Genomic DNA, 18,972 nt, shown 5'->3' with positions numbered 1-18,972 from the left:
TCTCGGCCTCCCAAAGTGCTGGGATTACAGGCTTGAGCCACCGCGCCCGGCCCTGGGTTTTCTTGATGATAACCAGAGGAATTCCGAGTCCCAGGAGAGCTCCTGCCTGATTAAAGGTTAGTAGCCCTTTAATCCCTTTAGTTCACAAAGGCATATTTGGCTTTAGTATTGTCAGATTGAGTGGGTTCCATGTTCCAGTTTTGCACCCTATCTTTACCTCTCGGCTGGCAAACAGAGCAACCTTTCCTGTCTATAGGTGGTGATTAAATTGATATGTGGTCCACTGATTATCATAATCAGGGCCGTCCTTTTTGGACTCTCCTATTATGGCCTTGGCAGCTCTGCTGCTGACTCTTTCTTGTCCTAGAATTTTACAGATCATCCCAATATTATTTAGTTTACTGAGATGTGCAGCTTGGCAGGCATGAAAATGTATGGAGACAGGCCCTTTATGCAAGTAAGGGAATACTTCTGTTTTGTTTTCAAGTTTACTGACCCCAGTTTCTGTGGGGTTTGTATATGATGGCATTAGGGGTTCGCCAGTTTGGACTTCATACCAGAAGTCATAGGGCAAGAACTCTGGGTCATAACATACTTGGGGCTGCCCGTTTCCAGGATCCCAGACTGAATAACTAGTCTGGTTATAGACACAAGTTCCTGTATGAGTCCCTGTACACTCATAGTAGGTTTGGTATAACAGAGTTTTAGTCACACCTTTTCCAGACCAGGCTTCTATCATACAGTGATGGCAGTCATCCTGGTCCCCTTTTATAACCATAGGTGAAAGTGTCAGTGGCTTCAGTGTTACTCATATGATTAAACTTGTACTATGCATGGGCATTCTTCTGGGCAACAAGCTTGGGAGCATTTGCAAAGATAACATGACAGTAAAATAATCAGTACAAGTAAGAGTATAACTATGCTTGTAAATTCAATCCACACTTACTTATCTATTGTTGACTTCCTCAGGCTTCAGCCATGCGTAGACTAGTCAGTTTCCAGTTGTGTGACTAGAGCAGGGCTTGATGTTTCCTTAAGCTTCAGGTGTCGACGGACTGACCAGCCTCTGGTGTGGTCAGAGCAGGGCAGTTGTTCTTGTCAGCAGTGGCTTGATTTCACTGCAGGATCAACTGTGTCGGGTGGCTGCGTTTTGTTGACTGGTCCACTGGTCCTGAGTTGTGGTCACTGCTGGTTTCAGTCAGCTATAATGAACCCAAGGTGTGATACCTGCAACTTTAACAGCAGTGGGGGTAGACAAGATCACAATATGGGGACCATCGCATAAAGGCCCTAAGGTAGTTGGATTCCGTTGTTTGACCCAGACAGAGTCTCCAGGTTGGAAGGGATGTACTGCATCTGTGAGGCTAATGGGTATTCTTTCTCTTACCCACCCTTGTATTTCCTGCATGGTCTCACCTAAGGCTTGCATTTGCCGCCTTAAGGTCAATTCCCCAATTTATTTTAAATCCCCTTTTATCTGAGTTAAGATTGGGGGTGGTCAGTTGAACAGTAGCTCATAGTGTTAATTTAGTAGGGGTGCACCTGACTCGGAGAAGGACCATGGGCAGCACCTGATCCCACCTTAGATGAATTTCTTGGCAAAACTTCTTTAACAGCTGTTGAGTGTCTGGTTCATTCTTTCAGCTTTTCCAGAATTCTGTGGGCAATAAGCTGTATGTAGTTTCCATTTGATTTTTAACATCTGCATTAGCTGTTGTACTACCTCTGCCACAAATGCTAGGCCATTGTCTTATCCTAAAGTTAGAGACAGTCCAAATCTAGGAATAATGTCCTTTAGTAAGATGCTGGTTACTTCCTGAGCTTTCTCTGTCCTGGTGGGAAATGCCTCAACTCACTCTGAGAAAGTGCAGACAAACACTAGCATGTACCAGTAGCCTCCGGCTCAAGGCAGCTCAGTAGAGTCCACAGGCAGGTTTTCACAGGCTGTAGCTCCAGTTTCTTGAATTCCTAGGGGCCATGTTCGCCCCTGACATGAATTGTTTTGGGCACAAGTTAAACATTGCTCACAAACAGCTCGAGTGATGGCAGTTAGGCACGGCACATAGAAATGCCATCCTACAAGAGTCTCTAATGCAGTTTTTCCCATATGTGTTCCTTGATGAAACTGCTTTATGAACTGGGGGGCTATTGCTTCTGGGATAGTGAGCCTCCCATCTGAGAACTTCCACCAACCTCCTTTCTGGCAACTTCCACTCTCCTGCTTAAACCAAGCCTTTTCATTAAAGGAGTAGTTAGGGGGTTCTGTAAGGGAAAGCTCCAGTAAGGACATGGTAAGTGTTTCCTCTTCCTTCTTAGTTACCTCTGTCATTGCAGCTCTTTTGGCTTCTCTGTCCACCTTTCTGTTTCCTCTAGCCTTGTCACCTCCTCCTGTTTGATGCCCTTTGCGATGGATAACTGCTAGTTCTTTTGGAGCCCACACAACTTCTAAGAGCTGCTCTATTTCCTTTTTGTTTTTGATTCCTGTCCTTCAGTAGTTAATAATCCTCTTTCCTTATATGTGGCTCCATGGGCATGCAAAGTGGCAAAAGCATACCTGGAGTCAGTATAGATGTTTACTGACTTTCCTTTGGCCAAGAGCAATGCTCTAGTGAGAGCTATTAGCTCAGCTCTTTGGGCTGAAGTTCCGACTGGAAGAGGGCGGGCTTCCGCTACTGAATTCAGTGTTACCACTGCATATCCAGCCCATCTGACACCTTCAGATATGAAGCTGCTTCCGTCAGTAAAGTATTCAACATCTGGGTTTTTTAAGGGCTGGTTCTTTAAGTCTTTTTGGCTTGAGAAAACCTCACCCACCATTTCCACACAACACCGATACACTGGGCCACACAATGGGGGCTTTCCATTCTCCACCCATTCTGTTGGCAGCAGTGTGGCTGAATTTAGAGTATTCACAGTCTCCAAGGTTATTAGGGGTTTTCACACAAAAGTCCTTGATATCTTAACATCCTAGAGTTAGAAAGCCAGTGATGCCCCCTCTGCTCCATCAGGGTGACGACCATGTGGGGCCCCCAAATTATCAACCTTTGTCCAAATGTGAGCTTGTGAGCATCTTCCACTAACAGAACAGTAGCTACCAATGCCTTGAAACAGGGTGGCCATCCCGCAGTCAACAGGTCTGGTCACTTGGACAAATATGCCACAGGCTGATACCATGACCCTGGTGTTTGTACCAAGACTCCTGTAGTTCTTCCTTTTCTTTCACGGACATAAAAAGGCTTTGTCATGTCTGACAGTCCTAATGCCGGGGCCTGAATCAAAACCTTTTTGATTTCTTTGAAGGCCATGTCCTGCTCTTTTCCCCACAGGAGGGATTCTTTTTCCCCCCTCTTTGGTAGCCTTATACAATGGTTATGCCAAGAGTGAGTAATTTGCAACCCAAATGCAACAGAAACCAGCTGCCCCTAAAAACTCCTGCACTTGTCATCTAGTGTCAGGTGGAGGAATGCCACACACAGTCTCTTTTTGCTCACATCCAAGCTCACGCTGCCCTTGAGAGATGTTAAAGCCAAGATACCTTGCTCTTTGGCCACAGATTGTGCCTTTTCCTTAGATACCTTATAGCCAGCCTCCCACAGAACACGAAGGAGGCTTTCTGTGCCTTGAAAGCACTCTTCTTTTGTGGGTACAGCCAACAATAAATCATCTATGTACTGCAACAGGACACAGTGGTCGCTTGTCGATATGAAAGCCTTCAGGTCTGAGGCTAGTGCTTTCTTGAAAATGGTTGGGGAGTTTTTAAATCCTTGGGGGAGTCTGGTCCAAGTATACTGTGATGAGCCCCACTCAAAGGCAAAGATGCCCTGGCTTTCAGGAGCTAGTCAGACGCAGAAGAATCCATCCTTTATGTCTTAAGCATATAAACCAAGCAGTGTCAACAGGAATTCACCCAAGCATTCTACATGGGTTGGGCACAATGGCATATAATGTAGCTGCAACATTATTTACGGCCCGCAAATCCTGTACTGGCTGGTAACCTCCAGAGGGTTTTAATACGGGTAGCAATGGAGTTTTCCGAGAAGGGGCATATCTTTTTATTATCCTAAATTTAAAGAGCCAGTCTATATGCTTTGTAATCCAGGGTGGCTTCTGCTGGGATGGGATACTGATGGATTCGCACTGGGTAAGTGTCCTGCAGCAGTTCCACCACTACGGGTGCCTGATTTATGGCTAGCCCCGGGGGATTGTCTTCTGCCCAGAACCCTGGCAGCTTGAGAAATAATTCCTTATATATTGCCTCATTTTCCTGCTGGCAAAATGCATTTTTACAAATTTTGCATCTCTCATAGAGTTTCCATTCCTCTGTTGTTGGGACAGTAAGGGTCATTATCGTGGCTTTTCTTTGACCTAAGTTTAGAGTCATGTTCCCTTCTGGTGTAAAGATTTGTGCTTGCAATTTCTGGAGCAAGTCTCTTCCTAACAAGGGCACCAGACAATTTGGCAAATATAAAAATTCATGTTGGACTTCCTGTCCTCCAATCACACATCTTTTAGGTTTGAAGTGAGGCCTCTTTTTTGTTACTCTTGTAGCTCAAATTATATTGACATAATTTTTAGACAGTGGCCCAATTGCTTGAGTTACTACTGAGTGCTCCACACCAGTATTAACCATAAAGTCCATTTTCCAGCCCCCTATCTCCATTGAGACCATAGGCTCCTTGGGGCCTAATGAAATGGAGCCCAGTCTGTCTCAGTCCTCATAAAAATCATTTATTCCTGCCAGACTGGTGGCAAGGGGTTCTGGCCAGCGGTTTTGTCCCTGATTGTTGCCTTTATTCTTTTCACTTTCTGGGCATTCATTCATTCCCTGATTGTTGCCTTTATCCTTTTCTCTTTCTGGGCATTCATTCTTCCAGTGTCCCATCTGCTTGCATCTCACACATTGATCTCTCTCAAGCCTAGGTCGGCCCTCTTGTCCTGGCTTAGCTTCCCGGTTTGCCTAGCTTGTCCTCTACCACAACTGTGACCACAACCACGTCCTCTCACAAAACCAGTTTCTCTTCCAACTAAGGCCACCACCAAGTCTGCCTTTTCCTTAGCCCTGCATCTAGCTTCTCTCTTGACCTCCACATCCCGATTTACAGACACATTAGTAGCCACCTGGATAGGCTGGGTAATATTCATGCCTTCGAAACCTTCTAACTTCTGAAGATCTCACTTTATGTCTCCTTGTGCCTGGCTTACAAATGCCACATTAACCATACACTGACTACCCGCAGCCTCTGGGTCAAATGGCGTGTAAAGCTATTAAGCCTTGCAGAGCCTCTCATAAAATTCACTGGGACTTTCATCTGGCTTCTGGCAGACCTCTGAGACCTTTCCAATATTGGTGGCCTTTTTCCCTCCAGCCTTTATTCCATTTAGGAGTGCCTCTTGATAACACTGCAAACTTTGTAGCCCTTGAGCCTGGTTAGGGTCCCAGCCTGGGTCAGCCTCTATTGGGAGTGCTTGTTGTGCCTTCTGCCTCATTATCTCCTATGCCTGCAGGTGCATTGTTCTCCAGCCACTGGAGAGTGGCTTGTATAACTCTACAGTGCTCTTCCATGTTAAATAATGACAGAAGAAGTTTTTTGCAATCAGCCCAGGATTGTGACTTAGGAAAAATACTGCATTAGATCTATAGGAGCCTGAGGCTTCTCTGTATAGAAGGGACTATGTTGTCTCCAATTTAAGAGATCAGTAGTAGAGAAGGGCTGATAAATGAAGAGCCATCCTCCCCCTTGGACTTAATTATGTGCATTTAAATAAATTTGTCCCCTTGTTTCTCAGAGGGGCATCTGCATTGCTCGGGCATGGCCTGACCTAAGGGGGCCAATCTCATCCCCCTGGAGTTCCTCCCTTGGCTTTTCAGGCAAGGGCTCTGGCTCCTCTCTGTGTGGTGTTGCCTGAGGGATGCTTTCTTCTGAGTCTGAGCCTCTGGAGGCAGCCGGGGCAGCCTCCTGTCTAAGCCTTGCCAGGGATGGATAAATTGGTGTATGGGGGGTGGACTTTCTAACTCTGCAGCTGTGACCTGTAGGACAGGTATTTTTCTGCTTTTCCTGTGACTCCTTTTCTTTTTCTGATGCCTTGCAGTCTTTTTCTATGGTTCCTGGTTTTATCTGGGCCATCAGAGTCTTACAGTAGGTCTCAAAGCAGGCCTGCAGCCACTTAAGGTGAGTTTGAATTACTCTTAGCCAGGAGTCGACATATGGAACTGATCTGGGTGCCCAAGCTGTTCTCCAACCCCAGTGACTACCCAGAACACTCAGCCAATTATCTCCCTGTCTATTGTCCCTTCAGCTGGCCACCCTACATTAAAAGATGGCCAGTCTATCTCACAAAGGCTTCTCAGTTTCTGTGGAGTTAGCTTAACCCCATAATCACCATTAAAACCTTTTTTAAAGTTTCTCAGCATACAGTCCAGTGGAGTAGGCTTTGATGTTTTTCCTCCCATTTCTTCCCTCATAGCACACTTTCACTCTTGGATCCACTAGATCAGGTCCTATTATGGGAGGTTCAGACACTGCTTAGCCAGGAGCATGCCTGAATTCCTGTCACAGCTAGCTGCAGCCGTAGAGCTGGTCCTATGGGTTGTATGCAGCATCCTAGGTCTGGTTTTTCCCACATTCGCCTCGGAGCACACAGTTCACACTAAGAGAGCTGTGCCTCCCCATGTCACGCCCCACGTTGGTCTTTTCTGAGACCATCTCTTTCACACACTTTCACACACATCCCCCGTCCCCGAAACGGTTTTCCTTTCTGACTGACTCTCGAGCCCCACCCGTGTCTGGTGTCAGTTAGGGCATGAGTTTTGTCCAAGTCAATGGACTTCTCCCAGTGTTCCCAACCCCCTTGGGTCAGACTAATTGTCACGCCCTGGGAGGTAATCAGGCTCCCCTTCCATCCTTATGGGAAGGGTCTTGCCTTAGGGCCCAAATCTTACCACGGTTCAGATGTCTGTGCACTGCTCCTGTGACTGTCCTGCAACCCTTTCTACTGGTTCCATTTGCACTTTTGGGGGAAGGCTCCAGAACGCAGGAGGGCCAGGCTGTTCTCCTTCTGGGCTGAAACTCTCGGTGGTGCAAGGACCCCAGGTCTCCCATGTCCTGGGGCTCTAGCCCACAGGCAAAGGAGACAGAAAATCTGCCATTTCCAATCCCGGACGAGGCCCCTAGAAATGTTACAGGACAACCAAAGACTGCAGAGACTGAAAAAGGTTCAGGAGAGTTTATTAAGGTGATCACTGGCTCAGCCAGACATATGTCCAGAAAGTCTGAGTCCCAAACAAAGGGCTTTCCCTAGTTTTAAACATCTTAAGGTGGGAACTCCGTGAGGTGGGAAGCAAGTTACAGAAGTGAGAAACAAAGGCAATTAATCAAGCATTACAACATTTCTTACATCTTGAGAAAAACATGTCTTGCAACTTAAACTTACCGGTCTTGTGACCCTGCAGCCATGCCAGGGAGGTAAGCAGGGACTTACTGGGCCTGTAATAAACTTTGAGGAATGTGGAGTTGAGAAGTATAGATAAGGTCCACTGACCACAGAGAGAAGACAGGCTGTTAATATTCTCTTTTAACTTGAGTGTAACTCAAGTTAAAGTTGCAGCAACTTCAAGAGGATTTAAAAATTTCTATTACTGCTACAATTAGGTTATAGTTGATTTCATTAATTCCTTCTTCATCTTTACTATGTCTTTCCAGAGAGTGTGATGCCTTTTGAGGTCTAATAAGAGACATTCACAAGTGTTCTCTTTGAGGCCTGCTACCTGGAGGCTTCATCTACTTGAAAAGAACCTTGGTTTCTGCAACTCCCCACCCTTTACCTTAACTCAAGCTGATTTCAACTCTTCAGCCAGAGCTTAGCCCTTTCAACCAATTGCCAATCTGGAGATCTTTAAGTCCACCTATGACCTGAAAACCCAGCCCCTCCTCCTTTGAGATGTCCCAACTTTCCAGGCTGAACCAACATATAAACATTTTTTTTTTTTTTTGAGACGGAGTCTCGCTCTGTCACCCAGGCTGGCGTGCCCAGGCTGGAGTGCAGTAGCATGATCTCAGCACACTGCAACCTCCATCTCTCAGGTTCAAGCAATTTTTCTGACTGAGCCTCCTGAGCATGTATTGATTTATGTCTTTGCCTATAATGTCTTTGTCCCTAAAATGTATCAAATCAAACTGTAACCCAATCACCTTGGGCACATGTTCTCAGGACCTCCTGAAGCTGTGTCATGGGTCATGATCCTTAACCATGGCAAAATAAACCTCTAAATTAATTGAGACCTGTCTCAGATACTTTTTAGTTTACAGATTGAGATCTTAACCTGTAAGATTTGACACCATTTCCAGGTAGATAGTGTTGAACTGAAGTAGGACATGACACCCAAGCTGGTGTACACTGGAGAATTGCTTGGTGTAGTGAAAATCCCCCACACATCTAGTGTCAGAAGTGTTATTGTTAGAGTAGGTAGTCCGGCAGATATGGGCAAGGCAGGAAAGGCAAGAATGTCAGGCGACAATCAGGTGATAGCCAGGCAGTTATTAAACTGTCACTCTAAAATAATAATTGGTTGCAGTAGATGCCAGGGAAAGGCAATCTCCTAAGAGATAGAAAACACCTAAGGGTGGTGATCAGCTGCTTTCCACTAAGATCTCAGGAGTTGGGCAAGTGTGCTTAAGCATGCATACTAAGTGGCAAAGTGGCAGAGTTTAACTGGTACACAACTTTCCTCTGGGAACACTTGACTGGTAAGGGAAAAATGCCTCAAATGAGCATGTGCACAACGTCAGTAAAAGACACTGCACATACAGCCCCTCCCAAGTGCTGACAGGCCACTGCGCATGCAGACAGCCCACGCCAAGGAAAAATCAAAGGAGAGATACAAAACCTTGGCAGCATGCCAATGTATACAACCCCAAGTCAAAAGTCAAACAGGGCACCTGGATCTCTCAAGTTGCCTGCTTGCCCCTCTTCCTTTGGTTCCTGCTCTAAAACTTTCTAATAAACTATCACTCCTGCTCAAAAACTTGCCTCAGTCTCTCACTCTGCCTTATGATGCCTCTTGGATGAATTATTTCCTTTGAAGAGGCAAGAATCAAGTTACTGTAGATCCGTGTGGATTCACCACTGCTAACATTATGTTGAGTGCTATGTGAGAGGAAAAAAACCCTTTTTTTCCCTATCTCTAATAATGAGCTTAACATCAGAATAGAAATAACAGAAGAAAAAAATCAAAGAACTGGAAGCCAGAATTTACTCAACCTGAACAACAGAAAGAAACTAGAATTGGAAAAAAGGAAAAAAAAAGAACAGAGCCTCAGGGACCCGTGGAACTATCATAAAAGATCTACATGGGGACTAAAAATTTACTCCAAGAAATAATGGCTGAAAACTTCTAAAATTTGTCAAGAGACATAACTACAGAATTCAGCAATACAGAAAAAGAAATATACACTAGGACCAAGCGAGGTTTATTCCAGGGAGGCAGGGCTGGTTCAATATTAGAAGATCAGTGTCATCTATCTTATTAACAGGCTAAAGAAGAAAAACATCACATGCTTATAGTAACTGATGCAGAAAAACACTTGCCAAAATTCAACACCTATTAATGATAAAAATTCTCAGAAAAAAATAGAAATAGAGGAGAATTTCCTCAACTTGATAAAGGGCATCGACACAAAACCTATAGCTAATATTGTACCTAACCATGAAAGACTGAATGTTTTCCCTCTAAGATCAAAAGCAAGGCAAGGATGTCTGCTCTCATCACTCTTATTCAACGTAGAGCTAGACATTCTAGCTTGTGCAATAAGGCAAGAAAAGGAAATAAAAGGCATATAGATCTAAAAGAAATAAGTAAAATCTGTTTACTTATTTACAGGTATTGTGATTACACAGAAAATCCCAAGGAATCAACAACGGAAGATTCCTAGAACTCAAAAGTGACCAACAAATTCCTCTTTAAGTAAATTTAAGTTGGGTCTCTATCACGTGTAATTGAAAGAGTCCTTTATTTATTCACAAATCCATCAACTATTTATTGAATGCCTAAAATTTGCCAGTAGCTATTCCAGGCAATAGATACACCATCAAACAAAAGAGTTTTTACCCTCAAGGGTGATAGTAAGAGATGTAAAAAGTTAAAAAAAAAAAAAAGGTAAAAGAGAAAAAATGAAGAATGATACTTTAGAAAAATGTGGTAAGGGAAGAGTTATTTAATAGGACACCTCATAAAATGAAGAATTTGGCCAGGGGGATATCTGAGGGAAGAGTTCCAATCAGTGGAAACTGTGAATTCAGAAAGCCTGAGGCTGAAACAGGCAAGTGTGTTTGAGAAAAAGCAAAGAGGCTGGTGGCTGTCCTCAGTGAGGCAGAGGAAGGGGAATGGGCTGTGGATCAGAGGACCTTGTGCCAGATTATGCAACTCCTTGCAATTCATGTAAGGACTCGGATTTTACCTGGAAAGGAAAGAGAAGCACTGAAAGAGCTGAGCAGGGGAGTAAGTAACCTGATAGCGTTTATGTTTAGTCCTGCCACTTCAACAGATAAACACATCAACGTGTTTGCTGAGATTTAAGCCAACCCATAACCACCCCTCAACTTCTTTCCTTTCAATTTCAAAACTTCTCTATGGCTTCCTCCATCTGTTCTTTCCTCCTTCTGAAAAGTGCTTTCTTTGCCCCTTTACAGAACTAACCACTTCAGCAACTCCTTGGACACTTTCCTTCTTGTGAATAATTTGCTCTATCGGCCCCTCAAAAGCTTGCCGTGTATGTAAATCATTACCTGTAAGAGGAACCGCTGGGAGTCGTGCAAACTTTCATTGTAAACTTTAGCCCAGAATTTGGCTCCTCCTCCAGAATGTCTCCACCAATCAAGTAAAGTGCTTTGGGCCAGTCTTGCTCCTCCGAGTTGTCAGGCTGCTCCTCCCTCTTGTTTTGACTGCTACGAGGAAAAAGCAGATGTGAGAACTCAAGATTCAGGGCTGCTCTTCTAGGAAACAAGTCTGCCATAATCTCCAGCTGTGTTGGAATCTGTTAACTAGTGAGTACCTCATCTCCTCTCCTGTGTAAGATTTCCTGAACTGGCACGTCTGATTTTTAGCAAAGATAACAAACAGATGAACAAAACCAACAATCAAAAATGCTGTCATTAAAGTCTTGGGCAGCCAAAGTTTCTCTCAGAATTTCTCAGTTGTGTGATACTATCTATTAAGTGATGAGGAGTATGCACACACAAAAGGCTATAAATGTAGCAGCTGAGTTTTCATATTGAGCCTTTTGGTGCTATTTGAGTTTTTGAAAAAGTATGTACATGTGTTAACTTGATTTTTTAAAATTTTAATTTTAATTGAACCGGATGTGGTGGCTCACGCCTGTAATCCCAGCACTTTGGGAGGCTATGGTGGGCAGATGAAGATCACTTAAGGCCAGGAGTTCAAGACCAGCCTGGTCAACATGGTGAAACCCTATCTCTACTGAAAATAAAAAATTAGCCAGGTGTGGTGGCAGGTGCCTGTAACACCAGCTACTTGGGAGCCTGAGGCAGGAGACTCACTTGAACCTGGGAGGTGGAGGTTGCAGTAAGCTGAGATTGCACCACTGCACTCGAGCCTGGGCGACAGAGCAAGATTCCATCTCAAAAAAAAAAAAAAAAAAAAAAGACCAGGTAGTGGCTGAGTTTTTCACTGTTCTGTCTGCTTAGCTCCCCACCTCGCTGGGTGACAGATCTTCTGCATCATCCAGAACGTATGTAAATTACTTCTAGGAAACTTTGAGAAACACAGATGCAAACCTAAGAGCAGCCAGTTTTCTCCTTTAGGTGGTCAAGGGCAGCTGCAAAAGTTCTGTATAGGAAGGGTTTCAGGCAGGGTCTGGTTGGGGTTGGAGAGAACAGCAGTGGCTTTACCTTGCGTTGAGGCTGTATATGTTAAACTACTGTTGTTACTCTTATATTTAGAGGGAGGATGTTTATGGAGATGTGGGGAGGCTAAAGCCCCCTTGGCTGTAGGGACAAAGATCTTGCATTTCAGATGAGACCTGAAATACTTTCAGAGCCCATCTGACCAGGGGTGGTACTGTCTTTCTTAGAAGAGTTTTCCTTATCAGTGTGGCTCACTATAAAAATCCGGAGTCACCCTGGAAAAGTTATCTCAGCTCTTTTACCTACAAATAATTTTATAAACCTGGGAAATAGAAGTTGTAAAATGCTAAGATCAATGAAAAGGGAGGAAAAGAACTTTGCTGAGGAGAAGGCAATCTTATGGTTTTGATGAAGAGGATGTTGATATTTGCTTTTTGGTAGAACAGAATGGTTAGGTTCATTTTAAGCTCCAAATGACTGATCAATTTTCTTTTCAACATACGTTTGAAGGATTCTGAATGTGGTATAGAGTATTGTATGGAAGCTAGGGAAGAAATCATACTAAACTCTTGATTCTATTCAGAATCAGCAAGCTAAGTATGGTATATTTATCCCCAATCATATTGATATTTACATAATTATATAATGTCTTCCTTAATAGTCTATAAGCTTCATGGGAGCAAGACCAGCTGTGTCCGTTCACAGCTATATTTTCAGCATTTAGTACAGGTCTGGCATATAGCAAGTGTTCAATAAATATATGGGTAATGAATAAATGCATTGTCCAATTTAAATATTAGACTTGCCAGCTAATTCTGTTAAGAGGAGAGCACCCAAGAGCACAGGCTGTGACTTGCCAGCATACAACGGGGTCCAGTTTGTGTCTGTTTGTGTATACTTCCTTGTCTGTAAAATGAAAATAATAATAATTAACTGCAAAGTGCTTAACAGTACAACCACCTGCCAGATCTCTGCAAAAATGTTACCTCCCTAGAGAGACCTTCTAAAAGGTCTCTTTTCTCCCATTACTCTCTTTGTTTTCTTGTGTAACATCACATTTATTTATTCCCTTGTTTACTGTATGTGTCCTTCCATGAAAGCAGGGAGGACCTTGTCTCTTTCATTCCCTCCTATATCCTCTATGTCTGAAATAATTCATGGCAAGTGATTTATAATTGTTGAATAAATAAATGAATCATGCCAACCTACCAAGAATGAAGCTCAAGAGCTTATGATATTTGTCCACATTCCTGCCTCTTATTTAATAGAATCAGAAATTTTTTCTAATACCCCACAACCATTTAAAAATACTATTCATTTTCACATCCAAGTAATGAAAGAATCAGGACATTCCTTTTGGAAGAAATAGTTTCAACATTTTATGTAAATTGCAAAATTATACAAAAACTCAAGTGATCATTGATAGGGGACCAGTTTAAGAAATTACAGTGCAGTTCTTCACTAGAATGTCATGCAACTGTTAACAGAAAAAAACATGGCCAAGTGTGTTGGCTCCCACCTATAATCCTAGTGCTTTGTGAGGCTGTGTGTGTGTTTGTGTATATTTCCTTGTCTGTAAAATGGAAAAAATAATAAATAACTGCAAAGTGCTTAGTACAGGAGGATTGCTTGAGGTCAGGAGTTTGAGACCAGCCGGGGCAACATAGCGACACCCCATCTCTAAAAAAAAAAATTTAAAAACACTTAGCCGGGTGTGGTGGCACACACCTGTAATCCCAGGTACTCTGGAGGCTGAGGCAGGAGGATCGCTTCATCCCAGAAGTTCAAGGCCGCAGTGAGGTATGGTCGTGCCACTACAGTCCAGTCTGGGTGACAGAGTGAGATCCTGTCTTTAGGTGGGGAAAAAAAAGGAAAGAGTAAATAAATAAATACTTATTTAAAAAAATAGAATGAAGATCTCTGTGCACTGGTATGGAAAGCCCTCAAAAGGTAGGTTGTTAAAAATGTTTTTAGTGGGCAGAATAGTGTGTATTCTGGGCTATCTGTTGTGTAAAATTGGTGGAGAAATAAGAATCTATACTCATAATTTACTTGAATGCACATAAAGAAATCCTGAAAAGATAAGTAGAAAGAATAATAGTGGTTTCCTGGGGGTGAGAGCAAATCAGGCAGCTTTGAGACTAGAGGTGGGAGGCAGATATTTTTTTTCTCCATGTACCTTTTATGGTTTTTTTGAGCCATTTGAAGATATTATGCGAAAAAAAATTAAAAACAGAAAGAGACAAGTAGTGTTGGTTACTTCTTCTTTCAGTTGAAGGAAACCTGATGCTAATTCTGTTAAGAGGAGAGCACCCAAGAGCACAGACTGTGACTTGCCAGCATACAACAGGGTCCAGTAGTTCCCTCTCTACCCAATCCCCAATGCCAAACAGAATGACGTTGTTGGACTTAAGGTCTTAACCCGCAGGGCAACTGGGATTCAGAGTGATTTTAGTTCTGTTCTTAAGAGCAGCCTTTTCTCCTAAAGCCTGCCAAGAAATTTTTGCTAATGCTTCCCGGAAACAAAACAGACAAGGCTCCTGCTCTAGTAGAGCTTATATCACAGTGCAAAGATAAGCAAACTGCAGCCCATGGGCCAAATCCAGCCTTCCGCCTGTTTTTGTATAGCCTTTGTACTAAGAATGGTTTTTAAATTTTTTAATGGTTGAAAAAATAACTAAAAGAGGAACACCAATTCATGACACGTGAAAATTAAATGAAATTCTAGTGTCAGTATCCATAAATAAGGTTTTATTAGAACACAGCCATGCCAAAATGTATTTATGTATTGTCAATGACTGCTCTATCAATGGCAGAGTTAAATACCTGCAGCAGAACCATATGGCCCACAGAGCCTCAAATATTTAGTGTCTGGCCCTTCACAGAAAAAGTTTGCTGACCCCTATTCTAGTAATATGCTTGGCACCATGATAAGCATTTCACATGCAGTATCCCATTCAGTCTTCAGGAGAAATCTCTGAGGGAGGTTCTATTAGTCGCTCCATTGGTAAAATGTGAAACTGAGGTTCAGAGTGATTAATAATTCAAATAAGGTCACACAGTTCATAAGTGGCAAAACTGGGAGACTATATCACATGACTATATGACTCAGTAGCCAACGTATTTAACCATCATGCTATAGACTAGTGCTTTTCACACTTGAATGTACATAGCAGTCACCTGGGATCTTGTCAACGTCTACCAATTCAGCAGATCTAGAGTGGGGCCTGAGAATGTGCATTTCTAACAATCTTCTAGGTGATAATGATGATGATGCTGGTTCACAAATCACAGCCTCTAAATCAGTGATTCTCAACCATGGCTGCTGCACATTAAAATCTGAGGACATTTTAAAAAATATAAATGGTCCCAGAGCCCACTCTCAAATATTCTCATTTAATTGATTCAAGACCTAGGCATCAGAGTATTTTTTTTTTCATGCTTTCTTGGTGATTCAAATGTACAGCGGGACTGCGAACCACTGCTCTGTTGAAATCCTGTTGAATGATAGTAGAAACATTCAAATGGGAATCCAAAGACCAGAGTTCTAGTTCTAACTCTGGTATGACAGAATAAAGCAGGCTGTTTCCCCTCTCTGGGTCTCCAGTTTTCTTTGCAGGTGAAAAAGGAAAAAGCTGAAACCAGATGGTCTCAGAGGGCTCAAGATCACTGAGTTGTCAGGTCTTCACACAAATAAATGGGAAGGACAGAAGTCCCCATGTTTCCTGATGCATTGGGTATATCAACATGATGCCCAAACACCAGGTCTGTTTAGGGTAAAACCGCAATAATTGTAGATGTCAGCTAAACTCTCCATTTAGCTGACATCTGCAATTATGTATTGTTTTGGCAATGTATCAATACAGAAATGCTTCCACATAGCCAGACTGCCTTATAGCTAGAATTGTAGTTAGAATGATGATTTAATGATTATGAGAGTAATATGTATTGCAGTGTAAGAAATTTGGAAAGTTACAGGAAGTATAATGAGAACTTCAAACACTCATAATCCCTAGAACTGCATTTTTAACAGCCTCAACCAAGTAAATGACATTGTGATCAAATGATTTCCCACAGAAGCAGGCAATGGCCGAGAGGGGCCTCCCCCACAAAAGTCCTAAATATTAAAGCCCCATTATTACATCTCTAGTAAATGCAGCTCCAAGCCTGGACTTGAAAGTAGCATGGGCCCCTATTGAGAGCATGGGAACTGCAGCCTATCAACTAGACAGTTTATAAACTGTGACAGTGCTTTCATGTCTAATTTTTATTGGGCTACTCTCGATTTCTTCATCTACAGATTATCCACTGTGAAAAATGCTCCTTAACATTTCTGCCCTACTTTGAAATCTGCAGGTGAAAGATATTAGACAAGAAGGCTTAGCCCTTTGCTTTCAGTGAGATTAAGTGGGTGACCCAGATCTTTACTTCTTTAGAAATGCATGTGGGAGTCAATAGTGCACAGTATTCTGGAGAATGGACTAGGACCTGAAAGTTCTGGGTTCAAATTCAGCCAATGCCTCTTACTAGTCATTTTCTCAATCTGTAAACAGAGATGATAATAGTACCTACTTCACAGGGTTTCTCTGAGCCTTTAATAAGAAAGTGTATATAAAACACTGAGCACAGTGTTTGGAACACAGAGTGTATGCAGAAAATGGTACCATCATGATGATTATCAATGATAATAACAAAACTTAGCCACTTTGGGGTGTGGCTACCTTCAGGACAGAAACAAATATATGTCCTTTTGCTCGTCTTTTAGATGAATTGGTCTCTGTGCAAATCCTGACTGCTAAAGTTTCCAACAAGACTGATGCTAGCTTGTGTCACCATGAAGATGCTACATCATGCCAAGTGTTGCCAGCGCCTAACAATTTTTGGTTCTGTGAGGGCATTGCATAAAGATAATAGAAGAGCAACCCCTCAGAATTTTTCCAACTATGAATCCATGAAACAGGACTTCAAACTGGAGATTCCAGAGTATTTCAACTTTGCTAAAGATGTCCTGGACCAATGGACTAATATGGAAAAGGTATGGGGGAAAGGCCAGACGACAATTTCTCAACTGGGAGTGATTTTACCCCTAGGTAACATCTCTAATGTCTGGAAATATTTTTGTTGCCATGATAGGGGCAGAGGCAGTTGCTACTGGCATCTAACAAGTAAAAGCCAGAGATTCTGCTAAATATCCCATAATGCACAGGGCAGCCTCCAGAACAAAGAATTATTTGACCCGAAATGTCAATAGTTCCATGGTTAGTTGAGAGACCCTGGATTACATAAATGTAGAATTCTAGGTTGACTTAAAAAAAAAAAAAAAAAGGAGAAGAGTGAAAAGTAATTCCAAGAGTCAGAAATGGTAGAAAAGGAGGCACAGAAAAATCTTTGGGGAAAATATAAAGGATGCAAGAATTCTCACTTATTGGAAAGAAAAATGATCAGGCTAAATGGGAAATGATTTGGGCCAAAAGAAACAACATGGCTTCCAATGTCTAGAAATAAGGACCCCAAGTTATTATTTTTCCTGTTATTTTTAGTTATGTAATAATTATACATAGTTATGGGGTACAGAGATATTTTTTGATACATGTATAAAATGTGTAGTGATCAAATCAGGGTAATTAGACTACCCATCATCTCAAACATGCATCATTTCTTTGTGCTGGGAGCATTCAAAATCCTCTCTCCTAGCTTTTTGAACATATACAGTAAATTATTCTTAACTGTTTTCACTCTACAGTGCTATAGAACACTAGAACTCATTCCTCCCATCTAGCTGTAATTTTGCATCCCTTACCCAACCTCTTTCTATCCTCCTCTCCCCACTACCCTTCTCAGCCTCTAATAGCCACAATTCCACTCTCTACTTCTATGAGCTCTTTTCAGGCTGGAGTGCAGTGGTGTGATCTCAGCCCACTACAACCTCCGCCTCAGGGGTTCAAGTGATTCTCGTGCCTCAGCCTTCGGAGTAGCTGGGACTACAGGCACCTGCCACCATGCCAGCTAATTTTTGTATTTTTAGTAGAGACAGGGTTTTGCCATGTTAGCCAGGCTGACCGTGAACTCCTGGTCTTAAGTGATCTGCCCACCTTGGCCTCCCAAAGCGCTGGTATTACGGGTGTGAGCCACCCATCGCACTGGGCCGAGCTCCTTTTTTTTTAAATTTTTTTTATTTTTTATTTTTTTAAGAGACAGTGTCTTACTCTGTTGCCCAGGCTGAAGTTCAGTGAAGCTCATTTTTTTAAGCTCCCACATATGAGTAAGAACATGTGGCATTTATCTTTCCATGTCTGACTTATTTCACTTAACATAATGTCCTCCAGCTTCATACATGTTGCCACAAATAACCGATTTTCATTCTTTTTTATGGCTGAATAGTATTGCACTGCGTATATATACCACATTTTCTTTATCCATTCATCTGTTGATGGACACTTAAGTTGATTCCATATCTTGGCTATTATGTACAGTGCTACAATAAACATGGTAGTGCAGATATCTCTTTGATAGACTGATTTCCTTTCCTTTGAAAAAATACCCAGTGGTGAGATTGCTAAATCATATGGTAGTTCTATTTTTAGGTTTTTTAGAAGTCTTTGTATTGTTTTCTGCAATGGCGTACTAATTTATATTCTCACCAATAGTGTTTAAGAGTTCCCTTTTCTCCACATCCTCTCAAGCATTTGTTATCTTTTGTCTTTTTGATAATAGCCATTCTAACTGGGTTAAGATCATATCTCATTGTGGTTTTGATTTGAACTACCCTGATGATTAATGATGTTGAGCATATTTGCATATACTTGCTGCCAATTAGTATGTCTTTTGAGAAATGTCTATTCAGATTCTATGCCCATTTTTTAATTGAATTATTTGTTTGGTTTTTTTGTTTGGTTGGTGGTGGTGGTGGTTTTTGGTGTTGGTTTATTTGCATTCCCTGTATATTCTGAATATTAATTCCTTGTCAGGTGAATAGTTCACAAATATTTTATCCCATTCTACATCCTGTCTCTTCTCTCTGTTGATTGCTTCCTTTACTGTTCAGAAGCTTTTTACCTCTGTATAGTCCCATTTGTCTGTTTTTGTTTTTGTTGCCTGTGTTTTCATATCCTT

At 42.2% G+C, this 18,972-nt stretch overlaps 1 protein-coding gene across 1 annotated transcript in view; it reads left to right on the top strand.

Moving 5' to 3' along the window:
* Positions 1 to 10,599: 10,599 nt before the first annotated feature.
* Positions 10,600 to 18,972, top strand: part of ACSM3 (acyl-CoA synthetase medium-chain family member 3) — a 35,205-nt gene continuing 26,832 nt past the window's right edge. The window contains exons 1-2 of the mRNA XM_011976054.1: positions 10,600 to 11,040; positions 16,625 to 16,894. Coding sequence (XP_011831444.1) covers positions 16,676 to 16,894 — 219 coding nt within the window. The 5' untranslated portion in view covers positions 10,600 to 11,040; positions 16,625 to 16,675. The remainder of the gene's footprint in view (positions 11,041 to 16,624; positions 16,895 to 18,972) is intronic.

The sequence above is a fragment of the Mandrillus leucophaeus genome, unplaced genomic scaffold, assembly GCF_000951045.1.
Source record: "Mandrillus leucophaeus isolate KB7577 unplaced genomic scaffold, Mleu.le_1.0 Scaffold162, whole genome shotgun sequence".
In the NCBI taxonomy this organism is placed as follows: Eukaryota; Metazoa; Chordata; class Mammalia; order Primates; family Cercopithecidae; genus Mandrillus; species Mandrillus leucophaeus.
Note: the sequence above shows the minus strand (reverse complement) of the source record. Positions and strands in the feature narration are given on the sequence as shown.